General features: G+C 43.9%; 1 protein-coding gene across 3 annotated transcripts in view; it reads right to left on the minus strand.

Annotated features, from left to right (window-relative positions):
- The window catches only part of TANC1 (tetratricopeptide repeat, ankyrin repeat and coiled-coil containing 1), a 195,289-nt gene that overhangs the window by 122,778 nt on the left and 52,728 nt on the right, over window positions 1-19,783 (minus strand). For all 3 annotated transcript variants that reach the window (XM_030579279.1, XM_030579280.1, XM_030579278.1), the window contains one exon: window positions 184-387. In XM_030579279.1, coding sequence (XP_030435139.1) covers window positions 184-387 — 204 coding nt within the window. The remainder of the gene's footprint in view (window positions 1-183; window positions 388-19,783) is intronic.

The following is a 19,783-nucleotide window of genomic DNA, read 5'->3' on the forward strand; positions in this document are numbered from 1 at the left end:
AAATATTCCATTTGAACATAAGTTGTTTATGTCCTTCCGTAGGCTCATACAAACACACATCAATTTCTCCTGGTTTCATTACAGTAGCTTTATTAACACCATTTTAAATAGGGAAAAAAAACTTTATAATGCTCTGGATATGAAATATTACAAATATATTTTAGTTTATCAATTAACTTTTACCTGGGGATTTTTTGTTTGATCTTGTTTGCATCAAGTAAGACTGGCGAGGCAGCAAAGGTGATGATGGCAAAGACATTGAGACTCCTTTAGTCAAGTTTAGTCTATACATATCCTCAGGTACAGGCTGATTACCAATGGGAGAATCTGCACTGTAGCCAGATGTCGCAACAACGTGCAGTGCATTCTCTGGGCAGGAGTCACCTGCTGAAAAGAAAATGTTGTTTGTGATTTACCAAATGCACTGAAATTAACGTGAGACTATTACACTGAAATATAGCCTACAACATTGGTACAAACATGCACATCCACGAACAAAAGTCTACTAGACCTCTCTTACCATGGTGGGAAAAAGAGCACCTCTCCATAACATTCCTATCACTATAGTATCTAGGTATCAACAAAAAGCCTCGCAAATACACAGAAGGGAGAGCAAGTAAACAGAATTTTGTTTCTAACATCATTCAGAAAACAAGCTTTTAGATAAGATTACTATCATTTAGATTTTACCCTTTGAGGCAAAACCACATTACAACAATAAAACACAAACATTTCTACAGCCAAAAAAGTATTTTACAACTGCTGTGATGCCCTGAAAGACATGCTTGTCTGTAAAATCACAACTACAGTGGAAATCTGAAAGAGTTTTCAACCTATGCCATGAACAATCTTATGAAAGAAGGTCTACAGGAAGGGACACTCAAAGTTGGCAAATCCAAATTTGATCTGCCTTTTTTTCTGCTTATATCTGTGAAATCCAAAACATAGGCTTTGATAAATGTTTTTTTTATTTAAGAAAAAATAAAAAATTGTTGGTTCACAACACAATGACAAATCAGTGTGCATATCTAATAGAGGGGAAACCTATCAAGAAAAAAGATTTTAGTCCAATAGCAGACCGGATTGCTATACATTTCAAAAGCCTCACTGCTCACAACAATGAAGCAAGGAAAACAGAAGGCAAGGCAGACAAGCCAGATGTGTATGGCCATATTAGTAATGCAGGCCTCACTGTTTCAAACAGAAATCAATAAAAGTCAAAACCAACGCTTTATACCAAAATGCATCTGATATTTTATTTCCTAATGAAGACATTATGAATTAATGAAATTGTGAATAATTAAAAATTGATAATTTTAAACTAAAAATTACAGTTAAAAGTGAACCAGTCTCGCACAAATAAAAAGTAAAGCAAAAATATTATATATATCCTGACAAACGAGGGAGAAAGAAAAGTCCAGAGTAAAAGTTTGGCCTAAATGCTCAGCTACCATAGTCAAGGCACATTGCTACCCAAGGATGGTTGCCATAAAAGAACCTGATAAATTAGAGTTATGGAGAAAACAGATGCTTCTTTTGAATTACCAATTCCTCATATCAAGTTTATTTACTTACAATAAGGTAATATTTCAATTAGATTCAGACCTTGTTTGGTCAAGTTTCCTGTTCATTTTGTAGCCATCAAGACCTACAACCCTTTAAACAGCTGCTCCTCGGCACTTTCCATCAGATACAGTCTATTAATATTATCTTTAAAGCATCTTCTTGTATTCCCATACTGTATCATAAGAAAACCTCTTACCATTTTTAATTAAAAAACTGTAGAGAGTATGTAATCTTCCTAGATTTGGAGGAGACAAAAATGGGATAATTTTGTCAATTCAACTAGCAAGCTTTGAAACAGCACACATGGACATTAGCGATAACTGCTCTTCAGCACAATCATGTAACAGGCAAAAAGTTCTAAATCCACAGTAGTTTCCTATTTCCAAAAATGAGTGCATCTCAAGAAGTCTGGTTCATACAGATCTTACCCTGTTCTCAAACTTTACCTCTAGGAATTACACAGTGAGATATGCTTTATCTTTGTAGGATGAGTGAACCACAAGAACTTCACTCTGGATTTCAAAGTTCTCTCACTGAGTTGTAAGTCCCAAAACACAAATAGCAGGCTAACATACCACCTTCCTAATGCTGAGTTTATCTTCAGCACCTCTCAATCTTCTATCCCAACAAAGCTAGAGCTGCTAGTACACTTTTTAGGGATTGAGTTTCAGTTCAGTCACAAAGAATAGAAATTGTAAAAACCAAGGAAAATATACAATTACATTTATCTAAAGTGCCTTTCATGACTATTGTTGAAGCTTCGCTACTGGCTCAAAACCCTCTGTGAACTAGAAGAGACACTTCAGTGTGTAGCAAGTTGAAACACACTGTGTGTAAAAAAGATATTTCCAAAGAAATAATGAAACAAAACACTAGTGATTTTAATTTACAGATTTATAACTTCACAGGGTGAGACTTTCAAAAGCACCTAAAGGAACTATGCAATTAATTTCCACTGACTTTCAATGGCAGCTAACTCCCTTAAGCACTTTTGAAAATCCAACCCACACTTTTAGTATCAACTCTGCATCTATTGCACATCAACCTTGGCAACTGGTACTCTAAATACAGATTTAGATTAGATGTGACAGGCTCATTTATAACCTTAAAGACAAAACCAGTGAATATAAAATTAGTGGTTTTTTGTATGTAGGATACACAGAGAAGGAGGAGCTCACATTCCATTTGTGTCTTTGGATAAAGGAAAAAAGTGAGTGAGCAAGCAAGCAAAATGCAAATATAGATAACTGCAATTTGAAAATATTGACATTGTTGCTAAGGTTTTCACTAGACATGTTACAGAGGCTGCAATCTGGAAATTGTGCAAGCATTCCAGCTGTGATTGGGGTGACAGAGTGCAAAAAAAGACAAGACATACAGAAAAAGGAACAAAGTTTTTCCTCTTGCAGGAAACAACAAAACAAAAAAACAGGAAAACATCTAATCACTAGAACTATCTTCAATCAAATTATGTGATAAATAAATTTGGCTACAACAGTAACTTTACAAAAAGATTTAACATTTGTACATAAGATCATTCTGTCTCAGCAATTTTTATTATAGCAGCATGCTGCTGATATTTACTTTGATTACTCCTATGATCATGTCTGTTGGGATAGCAGCACAGACCAGATTTTCATTACTTGGATTTCAAGTGCAACACAAAATTAAAACACAGAAACCCTTCTATCCGCACTCAAGCTCTCTCAACTTGACAGCAAGCTCTCACTTATGTTCATTCACAGATCCTTGCTCCCTAAGACACTGAGTGCATTGTTGCCATAATGAAACAAGAGTTACATTTTTTTTTGGGGGGGGGGGGGAAATAGGAAAACAAAACTAATTTCTCTTACCTCACTCTATGTAACTGCCACCACTATGGATAAATGGGTTTGACTAGCAAGTTTTAGTATCCAGGAGGGAAAACAGCCCTTGAGAAACTAAGACAGGCTAAGCTAAAAAGGGAGACCATTAGGAACAATGGGGAAGGAGCACAGTCAGAGGGGAGCAAAATACCCCAGGAAAGAATCAGCCCTCCAGCTGTTCCAAAAACCCACTGATGAAAGGCTGCATTACCTGATGCAAGCAATTCAGCTAGTAGTTTCTCAAAAAGGTATGAACCTAGCAAAGAAGGCAGCCCAACAGATCTCATCAATTGAGGCCTCCTGAACTCTGCCCCAGAGCATAGACATGGCATGGCTACAGCATACCCAAAGTTCCTCTGAGGTGAGGGAGGCTTGTAAGGGCGTCTAATCCCCTAGGGAAATGACATTTCTGAAAGCCTTGTACCCCCTGTAAGGCCCTTCAAACAGTACAAGCAGGGACTGGACCTGTGGAATGGTTAGTTTCAGGAAAGGTAGAACTTTCATATCGTATTTTCAAATAATTGGCATAGTTGACGCCAAAGGGGAGAAAGACAAATAACTGGGTATGCAAATCCTGCTTCCAGATTGGTTGCTATCTGCTAGCACCCCATTAACCAATTTTGATGACACTGAAAAGTTAAAACAGATATAAGAATCATTTCTGAGGCATTTTATTCATTTCTACCAAATGTCATATACCAGGGGTAGGCAACCTATGGCACGTGTGCCGAAGACGGCATGCGAGCTGATTTTCAGTGGCACTCACACTGCCTGGGTCCTGGCCACCCGTCGCGGGGGCTCTGCATTTTAATTTAATTTTAAATGAAGCTCCTTAAACATTTAAAAAACCTTATTTACTTTACATACAATAGTTTAGTTATATATTATAGACGTATAGAAAGAGACCTTCTAAAAACGTTAAAATGCATGACTGGCACGCGAAACCTTAAATCAGAGTGAATAAATTAAGACTTGGCACACCACTTCTGAAAGGCTGCCAATCCGTCATATACAATGCATTCTAGCTGTTTGATTGTTCTTAAACAATTGCCCCATGCCAATCTACATATCATCTTAAAGCGGTTTCCTTGTGGAACAACAAGAGTCACGGTGCCCTGGCACCAATGCCACTTCAATTTGCCAGTTTGTATGCAATAACTATAATGGCTAGACACTTGCAAAAGAAAGGACAACAAAAATGTGCTAGGCAGATTGTTCAGGAATACGCCCTGCCCGGGGCGATGTAGGAAAGAGACAGCACTATTTAATTTAGTGGTCTTTAAACATCAACACAAGTAGTATTTGAAATACAGACAAGCAAACCAAATCAGGTATTCGAAATTGCAGTACAACAAATACCAAAGTAATTCAGAATGCAAATTTGCCCACAGAAAATAAATTAGCATTTTCAGTGTTTCAAATAAAGGAAATGTTCTCAGTGAATGTCGCATGTTTCACTGATGATATTTATATCTTTGTTATAAACTGGCACTACTGTCAGATCTGAAGTGATGCAGAGTGTTAATGGCAAAGAAAAATAAATACACTATTCTGAAGCAGTAAATTGTTTAGTTCAGGGATCTCAAACTCAATTTACCTTAGGGCAATTGCCAGTCCCCAAATTCTCCCAGTGTGCCAATCATGTTACTCATGCTGCCCCAAACTCTGCCCCCCCAAACTCCGCCCCTCACCTGCCTAAGGCTCTGGGAGGGAGTTTGGGTTGGGGAGGAGGTCTGGCGTAGGGGATTGGGGTGCAGGCTCTGGGAGGGAGTTTGGGGGCAGGAGGGGATATGTGGGGAAGGGGAGGGGGTGCAGGGTCTGGGTGGGAGAGGGTGTGGGAAGGGGGTGCAGGCTCCGAGAGGGAATTTGGAGGCAGGACGGGGTATGTGGGGAGGGGGTGCAGGGTCTCTGAGGGAATTTGGGGCCTGGGGGTGTGTGTGAGGAGGGGTGCAGGCTCTGGGAGGGAGTCAGGGGGTGCAACGCTTACCCTGGGGTTCCAAGGCCAGGAGGGCCTGGGGTTCTCCATGTACTGCTGTACTCAGGCACTGCCCCCGCAGCTTCCCATTGGCCGCAGGGGACCTTGGGGCGGGGACAGCATGCGGAGGCACAGCCCTGCCCTGGGGCCACAGGGAGGGGCTGGCAGCCACTGAAGTGAGTGCGCAGGAAGCCACTCAGCTCCATTGCGCTGGTGGTGGTGGGCGGAGCCCCGGGCAACGCGAAGGGTGGGGGGAGTACCTGGGGCCGGCAGCAAGGCCAAGGGAGAGACCCGGCCCCAAAATTGCTGGAGCCCTTCTGGCCACATTGGGGAGATTCTTGGGCTGCAGATGGCCCATGGGCCGGGAGTTTGAGACCCCTGGTTTAGTTTCTCGCAACTCCACTAGCAGTCTTCAGAGATGGATGTACAGACTGGTGATAGTACAGATTCGAAATTAATGACCACAAAGGGGAGAGAGAGATAATACTTTCCTGCTTTCTAGAAAGCACCTACATGTTAGAGAGATGAACACTTCAGAAATGCATAAATAATCACTGCCAAAACACCAGTTTGCACATGTATTCCAGGATGTAACCAGTTGCCAAAAACTGATACATATTAAAAGATACACTCACTTATCCATCATTTTAGAACTAATTAAAATAATTTTAGCTTCATGTTTTCACAGTGTTAGATATTTTTATATTTTACTTCTCCAGCCCAGTGTCTACACACCAGCCCTGGAATAACAGGAAGGTGACAGCCTACAAGTTTTCTAATAATGTCAAACTTTAAACAAGGACAAGTACTTCTGTGAAATCACATTCTCTATTTTATAAACCTTTTATTTGTACACATTTCCATTACCAATGTGTCTCTAGCCAACATAGTTCCATGAGCATGAATCACAAGGACCTAGGAGGTCCTATTCAGTGGTCAAAGTAACCATGGAAACTGCCAAAATTAAAAAAAAAATGAGGGGTGGGATGGCTTGAAAATTAAACTCAAATCCTATTGACATATTGGGATGCAGCTAAAATGTTTAATAAGATTAACAATTTTAAGAGACCAAAACAATTAAAAAATTAAAAAGATGAGGATAACTGACCACAATGTAATGATTCTGTAAGACTTTTATTATACTTAATGAAGAACTTGAATTTTAACAGACTTAAAACTAAGTGCTTTATCTAATCCTATTGAAAACAGAGAACAACAGGAATGAAAACCTTTACAGGCTTTTTTGGTATATATTTCAAGATTAAGCATAATAAAACCATTTTATTTTCCCCATTCTATATACAAGCTGTATAGTGTGGAAGAGACTTTGGTATTCTAATTATTATAACTTTCAAGAAGAGGATCCTAGTTTCAAACACCAAAGATTAAGTTAATGAAAATCTGCCACATCTGCTGAACTGAGACAGGCTCACAGGCCACGTAAGAAAAAAACAAAAACAATCTTCTTGCCATATGGAAAGGATGTAAAAATAGGCCATAACAGTAGAAATTCTGTGCCCCCCGCTTTATTTATATATATCACCTTTCTAATGTACAATGCCATAGTCTCTTGTTAGGACACAAAGCAAATGTTTGAAAAAAATAAAATAATATAAAAAAACCACAGTGCGCACACACACACACACACACACACACACACACAAATATATCCCAAGGGACTGGGGGGAGAAACTATGCAAACCTTCAAAATTGCAGTTACCAGTCCTCCTTGTAGCGTGCATTCCTCCAAACCAATTACAGATCTTTCCTGTAAAACTCTTTTGATCTAAGATGATGTTCAATAAAGGACAATCTTTTTATCTTAAATATGACCAGTACATTTAAAAAACCAGATTATGAACATACCTGCATTAACATGCTAAATGCTCCAAGTAAGCTGGGGGGGGGAAAAAAAATCACACTTAGATCTCTTCTGTTATTCACAGTTGAAACCCTCAACTTCCCATATCCCCCTTCCTTTATTTCCAATCCCTTATGTTAAAGATAGTTTAGGAGCTAATCCTGCAAACACTAATACAAGGCACAGGGCAATGGGACAACTCATGGTAGAAAATGGTTTATCCCATAGTGTTTGCCTTATGTTATACCTATCATTTTATTTATTTGTGAGTTCATGCATACAAACTATAGATGACGTCAAGTCCATTATTTACTCCTGGGGGAAACCTGAACTACTGCGCATGTGCAGAATTTATGTCCCCCACAGATTTGTTTGCTTCCCCACAGAAAAATGACTTCTCTGTGAGGAAGCAAAGGGAAGCCACAGACTAGTCATACGACCTTCCCGAGCAGTATGTTTTGGGTGCCTAGGGCATCCAGCACAGATGTAAATCACTGTGGGGCAGGGGATGGGACTGGGGAAGACCTAGCTGGTGGCTCCTACTCTGTGCTGTGTTCAGCTGCTAGTCCTGGCTGGGCTGGAGAGGACGGCACTTCCTCTTCCCCTGCACGGTATTCAGGGCCAGATCAGACCCACCCGCAGATTTCTCCCCTGGCTGCAGAAAGCTCTGCACAACTTCCCACTACCACCACTTCCTGCACCCATTGCTCCTCAGTCGTATGGGGAGGAATCCCTGTAGAGTGAGTTACTCCTCCATCCGCCCTATCCTTGAGCATCCAGACCCCTTCATAGGCAGGCCCTCCCACCGAGCCCCATACCCCCTGCACCACCCTAACGAGCCACCCGCACCCGGATCCCCATCTCACCAAGCCCCAACCAGCTGCACCTGAATCCCCACTTCTCTGAGTCCCACTCCCCCAGCATCTAGACCCTCCACACCCAGATACCCCTGCAGAGTCCCATTACCATTGCACCCAGAACCCCCCAACAAACCCCTGTGCATCCAGATTCCCACACACACGGATCCCCCACTGAGCCACCTACACCCAGACTGCCCCCACACAGAATCCTCTCAACCAACACCTGGATCCCTCCACACTTGGATCCTGCCTTGCTGAGCCTGCCTGCCCACACCTGGTGCACCCAGCACAGAGTGGCAGGGATCTGGGGTGTTTCTGGGGCCGGCCCAGTCCTTGTGCTGTGTCAGGGTTGAGTGCAGCCTCACTGCTGAGTATGTATCCCAGGGGGGAGAGGGAAGCGGAAGCTGGACAGTGATCTCCCAGCTCTGTGCAGTCAGTGGCCTGTGCTCCCCAATGCCATGCTGGAGCCTCCACGTTTATTTGACAAATAAAATTTGCTGAATTTTAAAATATTGTATGCAGAATTTTTAATATTTTGCAGCAGAATGCCCTCAGGAGTATTGAAGAGCATTGGAACAAGCAAGGTGGCAAGGTCTGCTTTTTCTCTGATACTGTATCTTTTTCATGGTAAGTGGCATGTCTTTTCACAAGCACATTAAACTTGTGTTCTACCATCCACAATGGTTGTTTATTGGCTTCCTGGTTGATTTTAAGATGTTGACTTATAATATCCTAAATAACCTGGAACTCTGTCATAATTCCAGACCTTTAGACCTCACAATTGTGGCTTTACTGACTCAGCATAAGTTTTATTAGCCTTCACAGCACATGCAAGACCTATACCTTTTCCCCAGCCTTTAGGAAGCAAGGGAACTCTGGCTGCAATTTTTGCTGGAGTTTTGGTATCCACAGATAATCACTGTAGTCTATTTTTTAAGATATATTTTCTCAAGTTACTTTACAGTATAAAATACTGGGGGAGATACTATAGTCTGAAACCCCACCTCTCTCTCTCTCTCTCTCATTATTATTACAGTAATTCTTTCGCTGGCTGGAAGTGGGGAGGGATAGCTCAGTGGATGGGGCGAGGGATAGCTCAGTGGTTTGAGCATTGGCCTGCTAAACCCAGGATTGTGCGTTCAATCCTTGAGGGGGCCACTTAAGGATCTGGGGCAAAATCAGTACTTGGCCCTGCTACTGAAGGCAGGGGGCTGGACTCGATGACCCTTCAGGGTCCCTTCCAGTTCTAGGAGATAAATAAATAAAGGAGATGTACCTATTTATTTTTAATTTTTATTGAAGCACTAATTTATGGTTTTGGTTAAGACAGGACAAAAGTTATATTTGGGAGAGCAGGAGAGAGCATGATTGTGAACATCATAAAAACCAGTAACAGTTCATTTAGCCTTCTTTGCATATGGTTTCTATTCTCCTGCCACCAATAGTTCAATGACATCTCTGTAAAAGTTCTAAGTGAGCAGTGAAGAGACTTCCCAGAAACCTACAAATTAACAGGCTGTGTGCCCATACGATACCATTGATCAATACTACCTAAGCAGATAGGATTATCCAACATTCTGAAGTACTTTCTACTTTGCTAAAAACAGTCTCATGCAGCTGAATGAGATTCTTCATGATATATATATAACTCCCACTAATGGGTGCACACAGAGGAGAAAAGAGATTCCACAGATTTGTGGGGAACTCTGAGTGCTGAAGAAAAGAGATTTGGTTTCCCTCATAACATGCCACTGTCAGATGCTATTTCAAACCCCAGAGAGTGTGCCATCACAATCTCTAAATTCCAGGTGCCAGAAAGATTACTGAAGGTTCAAATATGATTTTTTTAAACCCAATTTGCTTCACATCTCACCTCCATCCTGATTTTTTTCTTCATGGGAATGAACAGGTGACAATATATAGCAATGGTTCTCAAACTTTTGTATTGGTGACACCTTTCACATAGCAAGCTTCTGAGAGCGATCCCCCATATAAATTAATTTTTTTTTTTTACATATTTAACACCATTATAAATGCTCGAGGCAAAGCGGGGTTTGGGATGGAGGCTGACAGCTCACAACCCCCAGTATAACAACCTTGTGACCCCCTGAGGGGTCCCGACCCCCAGTTTGAGAACCTCTGGTATATGGGGTAGGGCGGCATGGTCCATCTGTTTTCTACACACCTATTTTTTTAATCACTATATGCTGATAACAAAGCTTCAGTTGTCTCTTACAGAGATTTCATCTTTTTTAAATTAAACCCAGGCAACTCACAGCAGGTAAGAATGTTGCCTGGGACAGGAGAGGACAGGCTATCAGGCCTTTGTCACCAGGACCAAGAGACTCACTCCAGACCACGGTTAGGGAATGGGGAGGAGAATTTGCTTCCAGAGCACTACCTAAAGATTTTGAGGCACCAGAGCATCAGGTCCCCACCCTTAGGAACCAGAGACCCACTCCCACCAACAACATTATCAACACTGGGGAATTGGAGAAGTTACCCCTAACTCATTGCCCAAGGCATGAGGCCCTGGCCCTGGGAAAAGAAAACTAACTTCTGTCACCTAAGAGACACCTCTGAGGGGTGAGGTGGGGAAATCATCCAACTACATGTTTTCCTGTCACACCAAAGTATGGAGGGACAAGACAAAGGAAGGACCTAGCCTGTGAGGAGAAGACTCATCAGGAGTTAGGCACCTGGACTGCAGTAAAAGTGAATTAAATCAGAACCAGCCCATGGCAAACCTTAAAACGAGAAGTTCAATGGCTAGATGAAAATCTGTACCAGTCTGTTTTTATCTGAACCCATTTGTTCATCCTCAATATCTACTTCCCGCCCACTGATTAATTCTCCAACAGCCCCAAATCTGAACCACAAACAGTAACGGAGGTTTTTGAAGTAGCAAAAATTGTTTCCTTTAAAAAAAGACAACTATTTTTAAAAGAAATTAAAGTGAGAAATAGAAATTAGGGCTTTTGAAATAATTATTGCTTGTGAATACCCAAATATCAAAGCTAGTTTTGATACTTAGAAGATCTCTTTGGAGTTAATTTCTGGAAAAAAGAATTGCTTCACCACACAAAATACCTACTTGCTCAGCAAAAAAAAGTCACTGTACTAAACTCTTAAATAATAGCCAACAGCCACAGAAAATGGGCAAAGCGTTGCAGAATAATCAAAAACAGCTCCATATTTTAGCATGAAACAAAGCATCTTCTGTTGTGAGACATTTTTAGAAGACTGACCAAAAAAGTCACACTAAAACTTGAAAGGATTCCAGCACAAGTTCAACATTCCACTAATGGTATCAAAACTGCATGCACAGGAAAGACCCTTTTCACTTAAAATTCAAAGCCTAGCATACAGGGCTTACATACCAAAAGCAAACTGGATTTGCGGATTTACTTTTAAAATGCAAACATAGTTTATTTAATGATTCTGCAAACCCTGAATTTGATGAAAGGGTATCTGAAGCCCTACTTACTGTTGGCTTAGTTACAAGTGTTAATCAAACACTGATGTTTAATGAGAGATCACATAGGGAAGGTGAGGGTCAAATACACATTCTACATAAACAGCTTCAGCTGAGACACAAATCCTTACTGTTACAGAGAAGTCTTCTCAAAAAGGTGCAACTTTTCTTTTTAAAGGACTAAGTAGGTGGCCTAATAAATAATTTTTTGCTTGCCAAACAACTCCGTTGTGCTTTATTATAAATGAAAGTGGCAATTTAGCTACGATTAAACAAAATTATCACATCAGCAAATTTAGGTGCATTTGTATTTGGTATTCAAGTGCTGTGCCTGTACTGTAGGCCACGCTTTTAATTGTGGCCTAGACTAAAATAATCCTAAATGGAGGAGGAGAAGCAAAACAATATGACTGGACATTATTTTAGCAATCAAAACTAAAGACTCCAAAGCAAATGCCCAAAAAGCACAACAGTCACTGCCTTTTTTTTTTTTCAAAAAAAGGTATTAAAATGAGAGCAATGTCCAAGTTTTTCAATTAAAATCTACTTTCCAACCTCACATAACATTTGCTCAACACAAGTATGATTGTTTTTTGACAAAACACACTTTTTACCTGATTTATCCTTCAGAATATATCAAAAAGGTGTTTGACTATTTCAAGCACAACAGAACTTACTACTAAAAGTAAAAACGTTAATCATTACATTCTGCATACTCAAATACATATTCTATATTATATTATACATTTAGGTCAAAGATGTTTATATAAAGAGACTAGGATGATAAATAACAGGGTAAGTGAAACTGAAAACTAAGAAGGTAAAATCTTAAACTAAGAAGAACCTTTGATAGATTTAACAGATACAGAACACTTGTAAAAAAATAAAAGATTCAAATCACTAGATTTACTGGTGTCCAATAAACATTATGATGTCCATTCACAAACAGCCAAAAACTTCAATCTGATTCTTGTTTTCCTCAGATTCTATACCTTTGTGAAACTTATTAGGTTATTACAGTGTGTTTTCTTTCTGTGGCATATCTTGGTTGCTTTGGACACAATATAAAACGACAAAGAAAAATTAAATGCAAAAAACAACCCACAAATGACACCAATTTTCACTAAAATCAATGCAGTTTTCATGTATGCTTTGTGCTACACTTGATGTGAAACTTTGATGAGATTTTCTGCAGGAAGAACAGTGCACACTAAGCACAATACTTCCATTATTCTTGTTCCTTCAGGCCTGATATGGGGGTCAACGGAACATCACTGCTCATGTTACTAAAAAACTAATTGAAATAACTGACTGGTCTGTATGTGAAGTTTTTAAAAGAAGTCACCCTTCTTCTGACTGACTGATCAAGCTTCAGTCTAATATAACTATATTTTGCATCCAGTGCTATTATTTATTTGGATAATTATATTCAAAAACTGAGTTTTCCTAAATATAGTCTATTCTTTACATGGAACAGTAGTGTAGCATGTTTAAGTGAAAACAAAAGAAAACAAAAACATATACTAGTGAAGAGAAGGCAGTATAGGAGACCAAAAGGAAAAACCAATGGATATCTGTAATATTTTTTAATAACTTTTAAATAAACGTAATATCTAAAACTCTATAAAAATATCCATTTCCATAATTAAATATTTATTTTTGCTTAAACTTCTGAACATTAAGTATGTAACAGTGTGCTGGTCGTGTAAGCATGGGCATAGCCAGCATCTCTCTTCTAGGGAGGCAGCCCTATTTAAGGACTGAGTTTAGACAGTTACAGTCACCAGCTAGAGCATGTGGCAGAAGGGTCATGTGACCGCCTACTGGAGCTATATAAAAAAAGCTCTTGATTCATGCCAATTGTGTTAGAGGATCTCTACAGTGGTTAAGGAGGAAGCATGGAAATGGAGGCAGGGAAGTGGAATTTAGCCTAAAGACGCCTGAGGAGAGAAGTGGGGAAGCATTCAGCCCAGGAGGGATGATGGAAAGGGCCATGGAGACAAAGAAGGAAGTAGGCCTCAAGATGGGCGGATTGGAACCTTTCAGTCAGAGTGGATGGCACTCCAGTGTGTAGTCTGGGACTGAAGCCTAGGTTAGGGACAGGCACCAGGTTCCCCTACACCAGTGGTCCCCAAACTTTTTACCCCATACCTCCCTTGTCGTGCCCCTCCAGCCACAGCTCCAGAAGGAGCATGGACAGGGGTAAGAGAGCCAAGGCTGGGGCTGGGGCCGGAGCGCTGGGGATGCGGGGCCACACCAGGAGCAGAGCCCCAGGGATGGGGCCGGTGGCCGGGGCCAGCAGCTAGAACCAATGGCCAGGGCTAGGAGCGGAGCTGGGTGGTGCTCCCTCTCTGCCCTCCAGGGAGGCTGGCCAGAAGCCCCCAAAAATAGTCCTCTGCGCTCCCCCTAGGGAGACACGCTCCACAGATTGGGGACCTCTGCCCTATACCTTAGCTGCACCATCTGGAGAGAGTGAATGCAGACTCCTGCCACCAAGGACTAAAGGGCTGCTAAGCCCAAGGAAAGCAAAGAATACCAGAGGTCAGCCGATTCCTGAAGCAGGACTGGGGCCTATTTTGTTTTGTTTTTTTTAAAAAACCCACAAAGGAAGAAAACCAAACGCCTTAGGTACGAGGCTGGCTCTAAGTTTTTTGGCGCTCCAAGCAAAAAAATTTTGGCTGCCCCACCCTAGACCTAGACTCTCCCACCCACACCCTCCTGCCGCCCCAGCCCTGGACTCTTCCCCCCGCCCGATCCACATGCCCCCTGCCGTCCCAGCCCTGGGCTCTCCCCCTCCCCCCCGATCCACCCCAGCCCTGGGCTCTCCCATCCCCACATCCCATGCTGCTTCATCTCTGGGCTCCCCCCCCACCAGTGCCCCCCCACCCATACACCCCCTGCTACCCCAGCCCTGGGCTCTGCCCCCTCCACCTGCACCCCCTGCTGCCCCAGTCCTGGGCTCTCCCCCACCCCCCCACCCCACCCCCGGAGCAGAACCCATGGCAACGGTGGTTCTGTCAAATATCAGAGGGTAGCCGTGTTAGTCTGGATCTGTAAAAGCAGCAAAGAATCCTGTGGCACCTTATAGACTAACAGCTCATGCTCCAAAACGTCTGTTAGTCTATAAGGTGCCACATGATTCTTTGGTGGTTCTGTCGAGTCGCAAACAGGTCTACTTGGGGATTGCCCCACTCTCAGAAGAGTTGATGAGAGACCTCCAGGTGAAGCGACCACTCATGTTGGGAGGAGAAAACCCTGCTCAAGCGATCAGCCTGCATGTTGTTGGTGCCTGGCAGGTGGAAAGCCTTCAGGGACATGTCGTGGGCTATACAACACTCCCAGAGGCTGAGGGCTTCCTGGCAGAGGGCCGAGGACCCCACCCCGCCTTGCCTGTTGATATAAAATATCGCAGTAGTGTTGTCTGTAAGTACTCTGACCACCTTGCAGTGTAGCTGCAAGCTGAAAGTCATGCAAACTAAATGTATCGCCCTGAGTTCCCCGACATTTATGTGAAGGGATAGCTTTCCAGTGGACCACAAACCTTGGGTCTGTGATGTCCTTATGTGTGCCCCCCAGCCCAAGTCCAACACGTCAGACACTAGGTCGAGCAACAGGGTCGAGTCCCGGAAAGGAATTCCCTGGAGCAGGACCAGCATTGTAGAGTGGCAATCACCCGCACCAGTACCGAGAGAACTTTATCCAGTTTGTCCCTGGCCTGGGAGAATTCTGAGGCCAACCAGAGCTGGAGGGGCCTCATACGAAGCCTGACGTGGCGGACCATGTACGTGCACGCTGCCACGTGGCCCAGGAGCTGTAGGCGTGCCCTGGCCATGGTAACAGGGAACTCTGAGACCAAAGTTATAAGCCTCTTCAAGGTCCGGAGCCTATCCCCTTGGAGGCATCCAGGACAGCACCTATGAATTCTATGCGCTGCACTGGGACCAGTGTCGACTTGGTCGTGTTTACTAGGAGGCTTAGTTTGGCACATGTAGCCCAAGAGCAGGTCCACGTGGTTGCGTACCTGGGACAGCGAGCTGCCCTTGAGCAGCCAGTCGTCTAGGTAGGGGAATATCTATATCCCTCAGTGTCTGAGCTAGGCCACCACTACCGCCATACACTTCGTGAACAACCTGGGTGCGGTGGACAGGCCAAAGGGGAGGACCGTAAATTGGTAGTGGTCCTGTCCTACTAAAAAGCGGAGGAAGTGTCTGTGCCCCTCGAATATGTGGATATGGAAGTATGCGTCCTGAAGGTCCAGGGCTGCATACCAAAGCCACGGATCGAGCAGCCATATCAGCCGCATCTGCCGCCACCAGCAAAGCAGCCTTTACGGCAGCGGCGCCCTCCTTTACCAGTGATTGAATTCCTTCCTTTCATGCTCTGGAAGGGAGGGCTCGAATTTTGGCAGTGACCCCACAAGTTAAACTCATATCAACTAAGGAGGGCTTGGTGGTTGGCTATCCGAAGCTGGCGGACGAATAAAGCTTTCTGCCAAACGAGTCCAGTCTTTTGGAGTCTTTATTCTTGGGTGCGGGTCCTGGTTGGCCTTGTCTTTCCCTGTGGTTCACATATTCCACCAGTAGGGAGTTGGGGGCCGGGTGAGTATAGAGGTATTCATGCCCCTTCGTGGGCACAAAGTATTTGTGCTCCGCCTTTTTTTGTTATCAGGGCCAGAAGGCCGGTGTTTGCCAGAGGGCAATGGAGATGTTGACCACCCCTTCATGGAGCGGGAGGGCCACTCTGCCCAGTGCCGAGGATGAGAGAACGTTAAACAGTAAGTGCGAAGGTCCCTCCATCTCCTCAGCTTGGAGATGGAGACTGGATGCTACTCACTTCAGCAGCTCCTGATGGGCCCTGAAGTCCTCCTGCGGTACAGAGGGAGGCGGAGCTGCGATCTTGTCATCTGGTGCAGGGAAGGAAGCCAGTACCGGGCTCTGCATATCGACCAATGCCACAGGGTCCACCCCTTGATCTGACTCCTTGTGCAGTACCGAGGAACCATGATAGGGGTTGCCTGACATGGGTCTAGCCTCCCCCCATGCCTCTCTTTATGCTTCTGAGATGACAAAGCCTTCCTCTGCTTTTTCGACAGAAAGCGGTGCCGGCCAACGGAAGGTGCCAGGGGATCGCCATGCGCCGAAGACAAAGTATCCAGTGCCAATTCCGCTCAGTGCACCGGGGTAGGAGCTAGTGCCAACTCTATGAGAAGGACCCTAAGTCTAATGTCTCTCTCTTTTTTTGACCTGAGTTTGAAGGACCTGCAGATTTTACAGCGGTCACTGATGTGGGATTCACCCAGGCAGCAGAGACAGTCGGTGTGCGGGTCACTCCTGGGCATTGAACGTCTGCAAGACTCACACGATTTAAACCCTGGGGCATACCCCGGCCCGAAGAATAACTAACTAAACTAGAACTTTTACTAACTAACTGACAGAGGTACTACTGAACAACCAACAAGATTTGAGATGAGCTGCAGCAAAGCTGGAGCGAGCAGTTCCAATGCACCATCACTGGCAGCAAGAAGGAACTGAGGGTGAGGGGAGCGTGTGGCTCCCCTTATGGCGCCACTACAGCGGCGCCACTCCAGGGGTCGCAGCAGCACTCCCCCTAAAGGCACTACTAAGGGAAAAACTTCCGGCACCAGTGCACATGGCAAGCACAGACACCTACTGCAGAATACACATGGCACGCACTCAAAGAAGAATCCCAGAATTAAGGTTATCCAGGCCACTTTAATTTTGTCCCCCTGTACGTATGCATTGTGACACAGTCCAATTACATGATTACATACTATCTTTTTTTTCACAGGACTCTTGCCTTCTTGACAGTGCAGGATGGATGGTGCTCGCTTGCGGTGTAAGTATTCAATATTTTGTTTTGTTCTTGTTCGATGTGTGGCCCCATGTCTTATTTACTGGACACCCTGCTTCTTCAAACTCTGCTCTGTTGACAAAATTGTTAATTTCCTTATGGGCTTTCTATGGCACTCATCACTAATGTATCTGAATGCTTCACAAACACTAATTTATTTAAAACACCCCTGTGAAATGAAGGGATAATATTCTTATTTTACTGATAGTGAAGTGAGGCATAGAGAAATTAAGGTCCCAAGTATACAATAATTTTGAGTGCCCAATTTGACACACCTAGGATGTCATTTTTCCAGAATACTTAGCATTATATAGCAATCTGAACATATAAAGCACAGTTCCTATAAACTTTAGTTGCAGTCGTGAGTGCTCAGCATTTCTGCAAATCAGAAATCAAGCACCTAGAAAATGAGGATCACACAATCACCAGTGACCACCTGAAAAATTTGATTTAAAATGTCTTGCTTAGCATCACATAGGAATTTTGTGGCACAATCAGGGGTAGATCCATTCCCCATTCAACTATTTTAAACCATGTAACCATCAATTCTCTTCCTGAAGTCCTCTGCTTCATTCATTACACACCTTCCAACTTTACAACAAATGAAGCAGAGGTGCTGCAGACAACTGTCATAGACTCATAGACTTTAAGGTCAGAAGGGACCATTATGATTATCTAGTCTGACCTCCTGCACAATGCAGGCCACAGAATCTCACCCACCCACTCCTGTAACAAACCCCTAACCTATGTCTGAGTTATAGAAGTCCTCAAATCGTGATTTGAAGACCTCAAGCTGCAGAGGATCCAGCAAGTCATCTTCAGTACACAACCCTAATTCATCCCCAGAGCAGGTCCATCCTGCCCTGCATGACGAAGTAGTCCATGTGGGAAAATGTAGTACATGATCATATAATTAAAGACTGTATTATAATGCATATGCACAAGGGGAATAAATTACGGTTGCACAGACAACCTTAATTCTGGCACCTCCTAACTTTTGAGTGCTTGACTTTGCAACCTTAATAATATTCTAGTAACATAGTAGGTTTTTCTTTTGATTGACAGACATGTAGTAAGGGGCGTACGGTATTTGGAAGCATGTAATACCCTTTTTCAGGCAGCTTGCAGTCTGAAGTGAAGCCTGCTTATCCCCACCACCTGCTAAGGCACAAAGATGATGCCCTTTTCTTCTTCCTGAGACCTAATGGCAGCCAGAATTAATCATTTTGGGTGTTTTCTCTGTTTTCTATTTTTTTAATGAAACTTAGGGTTTGTCTACACATGACACTTGGGAAAGTTAAGGCAAATCAACTAAAAATGATCATAAATTATGTTCTCCAGAGGATGTTACAGTGAGTTAAAGCCAATTTATTCCTGAACAAGAGCATCCGAAAGGGCTTTAACATGTTTCAATTTACACACATTGATTTCACACCTTTTACAGGGAATTAACTGCTTTCCTGAATGTCCCCATATAGACATGGCTTAGAAATGTAGGTCACCTATCCTATTTTTCCTGAAAGACATTACGGATAGGGCTCTGTGTCTGTCAGAGGTTGCAGAAGTCAGAGATTCCTAGGGTTACCAGGCATCCAGTTTTCAACCAGAACACTCGGTTGAAAGGGGACCCTGGCGGCTCCAGTCAGCACCACTGACCGGGCCATTAAAAGTCCAGTCGTCAACAGAGCGGGCCTCAGGCAGGCTCCCTGCTCTGGCTCTGAGTGACTCACGAGAAGTGGCAACACATCCTTGCAGCCCCTAGGTGCAGAGGTGGCCAGAGAGGCTCCGCGTGCTGTCCCCGCTCCAAGCGCTGGGAAACACGGCCAATGGGAGCTGCGGGGGAAGTGCCTCCAGGCAAGAGCAGCATGCAGAGCCTCCCTGGCTACCCCTGCACCCAGGAGCCAGAGGACATGTTGCCGCTTCCAGGAGCTGACTCAGGTAAGCACCACCCGTAGCCCACCCCATACCCTGAGCCCCCTCCCGCACCCAAACTCCCTCCCAGAGTCCAAACCCCATTCCCCCTCCCACACTCCAAATCCCTGGGCCCCCCCCGGAGCTCCCCCCACCAACCAGAACCCTCACCCCCTCTCACACTCCAGGCCCCTGTCCCAGCCTGGAGCCTCCTCCCATGCGCCAAACCCCTCAGCCCCAGTCCGGAGCCCCCTCCTGCACCTCAAACCCCTTATCTCCAGCCCCTACCCAGAGCCCACACCCACTCGTGCACCCCAAACCCCTGATCCCTGGCCCAACCCCAGAGCCTGCACTCCCAGCCAGAGCCCTCACCCCCTCCCGCACCCCAATCCCCTGCCC

The sequence above is a fragment of the Gopherus evgoodei genome, chromosome 11 (assembly GCF_007399415.2).
Source record: "Gopherus evgoodei ecotype Sinaloan lineage chromosome 11, rGopEvg1_v1.p, whole genome shotgun sequence".
Taxonomy (NCBI): Eukaryota; Metazoa; Chordata; order Testudines; family Testudinidae; genus Gopherus; species Gopherus evgoodei.